At 43.1% G+C, this 11,274-nt stretch overlaps 1 protein-coding gene across 1 annotated transcript in view; it reads left to right on the top strand.

Moving 5' to 3' along the window:
• The window catches only part of LOC126395591 (astrotactin-2-like), a 434,195-nt gene that overhangs the window by 353,815 nt on the left and 69,106 nt on the right, over positions 1 to 11,274 (top strand). Inside the window, exon 17 of the mRNA XM_050053178.1 lies at positions 4,965 to 5,287. Within this exon, the coding sequence (XP_049909135.1) occupies positions 4,965 to 5,287 (323 nt within the window). The remainder of the gene's footprint in view (positions 1 to 4,964; positions 5,288 to 11,274) is intronic.

The raw sequence follows: 11,274 nt of genomic DNA, 5'->3' as shown, positions 1-11,274 counted from the left end.
TGGGCCACCCCTTGAGCCTGTTTACATACTGTTGCACATGAAGTGTACCACCCACCCTTTCGACTGCTTGCCAGTGTCTCACAGACGCACACAGGGAGTAAGCCTCAAAGACGTACATAAATGAATGTATATACAGACTCAATTCTCCCTCACACACACACACACACACACCAGGGTCACAGCTACAACTGAGGACATTAAGGTCGTGTCCTTGGTGTTCTTTCTGGGGATTTGGATATTTCAGTGACCTGAGGTGCAATTTACAATCAACAAATGATTATACGGCTTAGTGGTTGAGTTTAGTCCATAAGCTATTCACCCATTTTCTTCCTTCATGATCCTCACACATAGTGTTGCATTTCTAGCCAGAATAATAAACTTTAATTAGTGAGTTAAGTGTTGTTCAGATTGTTCAAAAAATCAGTTATGAGAAGTTAAAAGCAAGTTTACTTTAGTTTTTCATTTTGTCCATTACAATGGACAATACCTTTATTTGCTTAAGTGTGTAAATTGTCCAGGACTTTCTATGCAAATGTTAATTATTATTATTATTTTATTATTGGGCCTTTAAAAATAGAGCATAACACAGACTTTTTACAGTGTTGCATGCTCTATCAACACGTGATTTCTGCTTGTTGACTAGAACAGTGGTAGTTAGAACAGTGACACTAAGTTTTGGCATTGAAAATAAAAGTAGGCATTAAATAAGGAAAAACAGCCACTGGAAAATAAAACAGGCATTAAATATTATTCATTCAGTCATTTTCCGTAACTGCTTATGCTGTTTGGGTCGCGGGGGGACCGGAGCCAATCCCAGCTGACATTAGGCAAGATGTGGGGTACACCCTGGGCAGTTCACGAGACTTTCACAGGGCTGACGCATGGAGACAGAAAACTGTTCACGCTCCCATACGCACCTACAGGCAATTTAGAGTCACCAGTTAACCTAACCTGCATGTCTTTGGACTGTGGGAGGAAGCTGCATGTCTTTGGACTGTGGGAGGAAGCCGGAGTACCCAGAGAAAACCTACGCTGATACAGGGAGAACATGCAGACTCAACACAGAGGACCCCCTCTTGCTGTGAGGCGACAGTGCTAACCACTGCGTCACCATGCCACTTACATTATTATTTTAGTTTCAATTTTTACTTTTATTTTTATTTCTTTATTTGGCATACCGACATGTTGGGCACAGAGGTAAGGATTTTGAGGGGAGTGGGCAAGGAGAGGATGATTTACATATAATTCTCATATGAAAGAGAGAATGACTCCTCTTGACCCAGAGTCCTGTAAGAGTGACATGAAAAAAAGATTGTCAGTGGAAAAACCCACAAGAATGCAAAATAATAAATAAATTCATTAATACAAAATAAATCATTAAAAAAATATATAAAATAATTTTAATGCCTGCGTTTTATTTTTTTATTGGAACTTTTTTCAGTTTCCTTTTCAAATGCCAAATTTACTTGCCAAAACCTACTGTCGCTGTCCGAGCGCCATAGTACAACAGAACGCTAAACTACTTGCAGCGTTGAGTTACATCAAGGCCCTTTGGTCTGTTTGGTTAGGCATTGAAAACTAGCAGCCTATCCCTGCTGACATTGGGTGAGAGGCAGGGTACACCCTGGACAGGTCGCCAGACTATCGCAGGGTTGACATGTAGAGACAGACAACCATTCACGCTCACATTCACACCTATGGACAATTTAGACTCACCAATTAACCTGCATGTCTTTGGACTGTTGGAGGAAGCCGGAGTACCCGTAGAAAACCCACACTGACACGGGGAGAACATGCAAACTCCGCACAGAACGGGATTGAACCAGGAACCTTCTTGCTGTGAGGCAACAGTGTTAATCACCACACCACCGTGCCGCCCCATTGAAAACTCATTAAAATACATTGTAATTAAATCTGATTTTTAAGCTTTATTTGTAAATATCACATCAACTTGATACCTGTGTGATTTTTCTCCTTCAAATATTAGTTAGAAAATGGTCCTTGAAAACATCCCCACCTGTTTTCTGTTTTTCTCTGAGCTGCTATGTGCCTGATGGTAAAGCACATGTGTCGGCATGTGTTTGTGTTTGACAAATTATTGGTTGAAAGTTTACATACCTTTTCGTGTCTAGGGTTAACCCATTTAACAAATTGTTGATATTACAGGAGTCCAAGTGAAATTGCACACATTTAGACGTGTTTCTCTCAGTCTGTCTTCCAAACACATTTGAGGTCATGCACTGTATGTTGTCTTTTTGCCACTGAAAATATTTTTGAAAGATGTTTGATTTCTCTGCCATTAAAATGGCAAATAGGAAATAAGTCATTTAAAATATTAACGCTAATTGGGCCCAATTACTCCACCTTGAATAATGTCAAGGGCTATTCCTGCTGTTGTAACCACTTCCTCCAGGTTTGGGGTTTTCCTTGTTTTCTTGGTCCGTGTTGTGTGTACGTCGTCTGTTTGGTGTGTGCGTATGTGGGCTTATATAATACTGTATGCATTAGTAATCTCACCCATCCATCTATGTGCCTCTGTGTGATGGGAACTTAAACATTTACACAATTGTTATTTATTGTCATGTCACAGGCTAATGTTTTTTTCATTAGGACAAAAAAGCTTCATTAATCTGCATACGATGTGGGTTACGCAATACTCTGACAACCTAGACCTAAGCTTTATACATATTTAATGTTTTAAAGGTCCAGAGTTCAAGATTTAGGGGAATTAGTGGCATCTAGTGGTGAGGATGGCATATTGCAACCAGTTGAAACTTCTCCTGTATAGACTTCCGTCAGCGTTCATGGTTCAGGAGGTTTTTACCGGGAGCTGAATTATCCGCAGAGGTCTCGTCCTCTCCAAAACAAACATACCAGGTGATTTAAATCGGTTAAACCACGGAATAAAGTAGTTTCACATCACATTGCAGATGGCCCGCTTGCCCAGTACCTGTAAATGTGTGCTCACCTATTTTCTCTGATATCTTACAGTGTGTGCACCTTATTTCTGATTCAGACATTCAGGAGGTTTTTACCCTGAGTAAAATTGTCCTCAGAGGTCTTCACCTCTCCAAAACAAGAGGATTAGGTGATTTAAACCATAAAACAAACACTGAATAAAGCAGTTGCATGCTGCAAATCAATGCTTTTCCACTGCTGTTTGGCATGTCAGAAATAGAGCATCTGCTAATGTGTGCTCACATTTTTTCCCTTATAACTTAAGATCCACATGCTAAGGAGGTTTTACCGTGAGCCAAATTGTCCTCAGAGGTCTTCACCTCTCCAAAAGAAATGAATTAGGTGATTTAAACCAGAAAGAAAACTCTGAATAAAGCAGTTTCATGTTGCAAATCAGTGCGTCTCCAATGCTGTTTGGCAAGTCGGAGATAGGCCACCAGCCTAGCACCTGCTAAAGTGTGCCCAGGGAAGGAGCTACAACATGCTAAACACTTAATTGACTGGACTTAGTTACAGCCATAGAAATGGTCCACCAATTAATGAAACACTAAGTTAAAAAAAAGTGACATTTTGGTAAATGCACTTGACTTCAGATCCAGACGTCCAGGAGACGTTCGTAACTTCAGATCCGGACATTCAGGAGATGTACGTAGCTTCAGATCCGGACATTCAGGAGATTTTTTACCAATAATAGCAGTAAAGACACTCTAGATTGTGAACACGCAAAGCCAAGGGGAAGGGCCAAGACAAGGGCTAAGAGGGTGAAATGGAATTGGTCCTAGGTCTGCTGTAAGGGCTTAGGGCTTGAGTCAACGAGTCTGTAAGGGATCCATTTGGGATTGGGGGGACTGAATAAAGCCCCTCTGGATGCTCTCATTCAGAGGGGCTACTAAGGGCCAACAAAAATGCCAATGGCCCTATCTAGAGCCAGTGTTACGTTTGTCCACTCTGGGCAACTGTTGAAACATGGTGGTGCAATATGGTGATCTCCGTAGATGAGGACCTGCTTCCTATGGAGATATTAAGTGCTCATTCAAAGTTAACAAAAACACAACAATCCTTTTTTTCAGGTGATTATACTCTAAAGAAAAGATAATTATTACATATAATTCCATTTCTGCCAATATATCCCCCTAAATCCTACTCACTGGATATTGAAACTGCAATATTGAGGGTTTGATGGGTGAATATCTGCAGATTTCATTCCTCAGGCATTGTGCTTTGCACTGACTGATGTGAATCATGTCTCAAAGCAACATCATAAGCCAGTAACTCCAACCATTATACACCTTTTTTTGTCATTAGAAAGAATCTCTTATCACTCATTTGGAAAACTCATATCGCCTGTGTGTCCTCTGTTGTTGTAAAGCAAATACACACAAAAGCACATCTGCCACATCAGCACAGATGGCAAATCCGCTCCACTGTAACATGTGGCCTGATGTATCCTCCAAATGAAACACTCAGCACCCAAGTAGCATTCTCTGCTGTTTGTGCTCCTACCCTGCTGCTTCTGTCGCTGCCTCTCCTCTCGGCATGGTGTGTTGTTTTCTCACTGAAAGAGGAAATGATGAGAAAGAATCCCCCCCAAACTCCAGTGAGAACATCAAACAGTGGTAATTGACACTCAGGAGAAGAAGCCAGTGACACCCTCCCCCATGCCTCCCCCCCTTTGTCTATGAAAGCTGATGACAGTAAGGAATTAGTTGTTGTTTTTTCTTCTTTTCCTTGGCAGCACGTAAAAGTAAATCCAGATGTGGATGAATTATGCAACTGAGGGACTGTGAATGTTCTTTGCTACTCCAAGCAAAGATTCATAAATTGTTTTGTGGAAATAAAGATGAGAGAGGGTTATGGAAGAGGGAATTGTTTTTACAATTTGAAAAGAATACATAAAAATGAAAGGCAGTTCCCCTGAAAGGAATGTAAATTATTGTTGTTGTTAACTTTGTTTATCTTTATCTGCCCCCCCCCCCCCCTCCCCCTTCTCCTGACTGCCCCTCCAGAGGCAACAGACCAGGGGGTTGTTGGAGGTGGGCGGCGTGAGCTGAAGTCGGTTCCATTCATCAGCTACCTGTCGGCGCTGCAGAAGAGCCAGCTGCTGTCTGATGACATGGTGAATGGCGTGGAGATCCGCTGCGAGGAGAAGGGCAGCTGTCCAGCTGGCTGCCACCTGTGCCACCACCAGGCCATGATGGGAGGAGTGTCAGGGAGAGGCCGCACCGGCAGCGGCAGGAACGGAGAGCAGCCTTCCCCCATCCCTGTGCTGCTGGAAGTCAGCCGCGTGGTGCCCCTCTACAGCCTGGTCCAAGACAACGTCACCAAAGAGGTGAGAAAGCAGCGTGGGGGGAGGCAGTCTGCGTGCGTGTTTGCTTGCGGGCATGTGGACGTGTGTGAAGAAGGAGGGGTGAGAAAGTGACCACTAAACCAGGGACTGACAAAGCGAACCATGTCAAGAGATGTGATGCATCACTGGAGCTGGAAGAGAAAGGAAAAATATCCATGTAATGCAACATCAAGTATTTTTGAATGAGAGTCATTGATGATATGGTTAAAACTCTGACATTCTGAGTTATTCATCTAATCTGTCAACACATTATTAACAGTTTTCCATAAACATTGGCATCTAATTATACCACAACTTCTGCAAACAGAAGAAATGAACACATATTTCATGCTGTGCTGTGACAAAAGGTGCAATCTGCTCTGCAAGTGTAAGAGGCATATGCTAACTGTTCAGTATGTTGTACCTTTATACAATATCATGCCATGTGGTGGTGGCGTAATCCCTTCATACTGTACATACCCATTGTCCTCTGGAGCATTTCAACTCATGCAGTTGTGACAAATGGCCTCTAGGTGGCATTAGTTGGTTAACTTTGACCACTGGAAATGAGCACTGTAATACAGAGGGCATAAAAAGATGACATCATGGTTTTCTCCTCTTGTGGGGAAGTCGATGTGTACGTGTGTGAGATATATATATATATATACATATATGTGTGTGTGCGTGTGTCTGTGTCTAAACAAGCATGCACAGCTGAATGTAATATCAGCCTAATGGCCACATGTTGTGTTTATGATTCATCCTGTATGAAAAGTCTTTGGATCTTAGTGCAGTGAAAGTTAATCATATCGGATTTCTTTTTTCCGTAAGGTAATTAAGGAGGGGGGCTCTGGCTTCACTTGACATTTAGTTCACCACATTTTGCTCCGTTTGGGCATCGTCTTTACATTGTCTCGCTACCTGACATCCGGTACATGTCTCCATGTCTCCTGTGTGCGTGTGTAAGCCAGCGCGGAGCTTTTGTGCGTGTGTTGGGTGACTCACACCCAACACACGCACATAGGGAGCAGACTGGTTCACGCCCCCACCAATCAAGCATCTAATTACCTTACCATCTGAAATTAGGCAAACAGACAAACCCACACACATACTGTAAACCATGTCTATATATATATGCGTTCACGAACACACACACACACACACACACACACACACACACACACACACACACACACACACACACAACAAAGCCCCCTGTACGTGCCGCCCATAACAAGCACCACAGCCCCAAAGAAAAGAAGGCACAATCAATATCAGACGATCCCTAGTGGGCCTCATCGATAGCTAAACGTGAGGAAGAGCAAAATGTCTCTTTTCCCTCTCTCCCAAACACCTCGCTATCCATCCCTCTCTCTCCCCCTACCCAACCCGTGGTCTTCTGGGGATGTGGAGAGTGAGATGTATGAGGAGGAGGAGAAGGGGTAGACTGCAGTGGATCGCTCTGGCAAGCCCTTCTGAGGTAGCTAGAGGCAGGATTATTAGCTTCTTATTGATGTCATCGACCTCTTGGGAGGGAGGGGAGTCCATCACTCTGCTCCTCTTTTCCTCTCTTTCCCTTCTTCTCTTGGCCGCAACTGCTGCTGCTGCTGCTGCTGCTAGACTGAAAGGCACATACGTATATTGCATTAGAGACGAGCGACACAACAACCTGCCCCTCCACGCACACACGCACACACTTACACAACTGTTCATTCTCTCCCTCTCTCTCTCTCTCTGCTTTTGTGTGTGTGTGTGTCTTTCTCACACACACTTTCTACTTGGCTGGGTCTATCTGGGAAGACAGCTGCCATGTTGCAAAATCTTTCTCAGAGATGAAGTTCTCTTTTTTTCCCCTTAAACCCCCTGAAGCCATCAGAATAGAGGCTTAGTTGTCCAGCACATGATTAGATGTACCGAGGTCGTACCTATATGTGTATGCCTATTTGTATGCATGTGTCTGTGTATGTCCGACACCAGGTTTGCATGGACCTGTCACTCTTTCTCGACCCCCCTTCCTCCCTCCTTTCTCGGCTACCTGCATCTTTCAGTGGCCTCTCCCCAGCTGCCTGACTGTTTGACAGGACATGTCATGTCCCTTTCACATCAGTCTTCTCATTATTAAGCCAGAGGTTACAATGTTACGACGTGAAATTACCCCTTCCCTGATACAGCCACTGCCAGGGCTGAAAAGAAAGAGAATTCAATGTAGAAATGGCTTGCTCTTTGTCAGTGAGGAAAATGGGTATTAGTATTTTTCTGTGCAAGTACCCAATTCTGACATTACCAATGACAAGGTAAGGATTTGGGGGAGATAATTCCTGGAGGACAGTATTGTGCAGTGAGTACATTGTCTCACTTACTCGTGTTGTATCGATCCAAGCTGGTAGTTTTGTCTTGAAGTGTCCAGATTTTAAGATGTACATCCCTGATATAGATGCCTCCACCATGATACAGTGAAGGAAGGTGAAGGGAAATTAGTTTATGGGGTTCAAAGCACTAAACAGGGACTATTTCTTCAGTCGGAAGAACTTCTAAGAAAGCTGCTTACGCTGAGGTTTGTAGATGGGGACACGTTTTTTCTCTGAAAAGGTATGTTTTATGCGTAATGATTCTGTGTGCACAAAAAAAAATCACTTCTCCTCCACTCTATTTTTATGTATCGTATTTTTATCCACACCTTAGCAAATAAATTCAGAGGATTTTAAATAAATTTGTACATACTTGGTCTGTAAAAAAAGCAACTTAATGATTATGTTTCGTAGTTGGAAGGAAAGCTTTGAGGTTTACTCCCTCATTGTCTTGGTATTGAATACTTCTCAAGTTGCTCTGTTCTCGGGCTTGGCTCGCCTTAAACCCGCTCTTGACTTGAATTCGACTGGAACCGGTTTTGGAATTGGCTTGGACTCGACTAAGGTGGTCTTGCTTACAGGCCTGGTGTGTGCACGCAAATACACGCACACAGATACAACCCTGTTTTAGTGCCAGAGAAAAATACCTCAGTGGATAAATAAATAAGCTAACGCCTGTGGAGCTTGCCAGTGGTCCTATGTCCTGTGTTGCTGTGACTGAATTATGGCAAGCCTTTTGAACAAATTGGTTGTGAGTCTAATGGGTCAGAATGCTCTATATCTTGCCGAGTGGCCGCTGTCATGCTCTCACCGTAACGCACTGCTGCAGTTTCTTGCAGGGGCGTGTCTAGAACATTTTCAGCGGGGGGTAGGAGGGGGCACAGGAGCAAGAGAGAGAACCCAGACGAAGGAGGAAGCAGCATTACCCACAAGAGCAGGGCAGGTATATTTGCAATGGGTGAGTGGAGCTTGCCTCAGGGGAACCTTCCTAACCAGTACAATATGTAGTTATTGTATTAAAAAATCAAAAGGCAGTGAAACAGTGAATGTTGCTGCCAACTCTAGGCAATGCCACACAGGAAGAAAGGAAAATGCAGTTTCTGATCCCAGGAACAACACTTCAGTACCAAGGAGAGAGCATGCCCCTATAGATCCTTAAACACATTCATACAGATTTGATCTCTCTATGGTCAGTGCCAGGCCAGGGGCTGGGAGCAGCTGTCTGAGCTGACAGAAAGAAGATGATTTTTGGGGTTTAAAGCCCTTTCCAGCTCCCTCTTATTATTCTACTTTATTTTCCTGACACAGCAAGGAAGTTCATTCCAACATTGTCTCATAGTTTGTTTAGATCAGTAAATTTCTTGTGCCAAAAAAAGATGCCGTACAAGTTTTTGGAGCAGGTTTTTTTAATTATGAAACAGACTATGTTTTACTAAAGCAACAATAAATACAATGTTTATGTTTATTTTTGTTGTTTTAATAAGTAACAGGGAAGAGTTTGGTTCAAAATAAAATTTGATTAACGTTGCTTATATTTAGGATGAAAAGTGAGCCCCAGAAAGCACAAGTACTACAGTAACTACACCTAATTGCCAGTTTATTAGGTACACTTAGCTAAAACTAGCTAAAGGGCAGCATGGTGGTGCAATGGTTAGCATTGTTGCTTCACAGCAGGAGAAGTCCTAGTAGGAACCCGGGGTGGGGCGTTCGAACACTGGGGTAGCATTTGAAGGGTATTGCATGTTCTCCCCATGTCAGCGGGTACTCCGGCTTCCTCCCACAGTCCAAAGACATGCAGGCTGGGTTAATTGGTGACTCTAAATTGCCCATAGGTGTGAATGTATGCGAGAATGGTTGTGTGTCTCTATGTGTCAGCCCTGTGATAGTCTGGCAACCTGTCCAGAGTGTACCCCGCCTCTCGCCCAATGTTAGCTTGGATAGGCTCCAGCCCCCCTGCGACACCGTACAAGAAAAATGCTTACAGAAAATGAGTGAATATCGGTTCAAAATAAAATTTGGTTACCGTTGCTTATATTTAGGATGGACAGCCCATGTGGCTGGGCCCCAGAAAGCTTTCCCCTTGGCACCCCCTTATAGGCGGCCCTGGTCAGTACTTACTACACCAAATTGCCAGTTTATTACGTACATCTAGCCAAAACTATTGTAGTCGAATACAACAGCCCTTTTAAAAAATCCTACCTTCGTGAAGGTGTTGATCAACTGTATGGTAATTGTGGAGGATGTAGTTTATGCTGCTGTTGAACTGTATTGCATTATACAGAGAGGTGTTTCTGTTATTTAGCCCTACTCTCATAGGCAAAATAACACAAACACCACACAACATTTTAACACTCCTGATTAATTGCAGGCTGTTGTACTGGATTGCATTGGTTTTAGCTATGTCTACCTAATAAAGTAGCATCTGAGTGTATGTTGTAACTCAACATTTGGCCCATGAAGCATTAATTACATCAGCAGTAGCTCAGACTTGTCCTCTAGGCTACTAGACTAAACAGTTTAACAACCACTAAATCCTTCTTTCCTGAAACTGCCCCCTGATTATGAATGGGTCAGAGGCAGCATTGATAATTATTCCATTAATCAGATAGTGGTTAATGTCCAGTAGACTCTTGTAAGTTTCCACTTTAATTAAATATTTGTCAGTTTTTATTTATTTAATCATTTATATATTTTCATTTTATTGTATGCTCCCTTTTCTGTTGTCTTTTTAAAAAATTGTTGGCTTAGATTGTTATTTTGTAACACGTAATAAGATAGCACTCTAACTAACAAGTCAATTTACTTTCCTGGAAAGGTCAGATTACCTGAGACCGTCCTCAGACAGAGTTAGCACACCTAAAAACCAATACATGCTGTTTGAGGGTCCTCCTGTGACACAGCAATCCCCCATCAACCTCTGGGTGAACCAACGCTCCAGCCACCCCGAGTGTCCAATTTCCTGGAAGTGCTACTTCTGTTAAGGTTCCTAGAAGCAGCCCATTGGTTCCTTTGTTAACACCATTAGCCCCGAATGACTGGAAAGGCTACATAAACGCATTGGCGTGCATGCGCGCCCACACACTCACACAGACATGCACACTTAGGTCACCATTGATGGTGTCCTGTGTGTGCTGACTTAGACTCTTTACCACCACTGGTGATCATCTTATAAATCAATACTGTGGGCCAGCTGGCCAGTGTTTTCATGTATTAGCCTCGGAAGACAGACAGTAATATGGTCAGCTTAGACTAGACAAACAGATTAATACATTAAAGAGGTCACAATGGCCTCCCTTGCCTTCTTGTAAGTCACGACAGGCTTCTACGAAAGTGAAAGGTCCAAATAGTATTTTGGTGCCAGTGAGTCTGCTGGCTCCAGAGATGATGTCAAGGCTTGGAATTTGCGGCTGGAGTTGTTGCTGATGCTCCGTGGCCTTGCTGTTCCGATCTTGTCTTCTGTAAGCAGGGGGTGATTACATTTCAGCTCAATTTGTTCAGTATCGATAAGGTCAATGGAGATGAATTGTGGCATATTTGTGAAAGGGTAGAACCATGTGTTATTGTAACCATCGGGGTATCGCCAGTTCCTGAAAGCAAATCTGTCATGACGGCACAAAAACTGTCTCACACTGTTACAGTCAG

The sequence above is a fragment of the Epinephelus moara genome, chromosome 9, assembly GCF_006386435.1.
Source record: "Epinephelus moara isolate mb chromosome 9, YSFRI_EMoa_1.0, whole genome shotgun sequence".
Classification (NCBI taxonomy): domain Eukaryota; kingdom Metazoa; phylum Chordata; class Actinopteri; order Perciformes; family Serranidae; genus Epinephelus; species Epinephelus moara.
The sequence above is the reverse complement of the archived record's forward strand: the minus strand, read 5'-3'. Positions and strand labels throughout refer to the sequence as shown.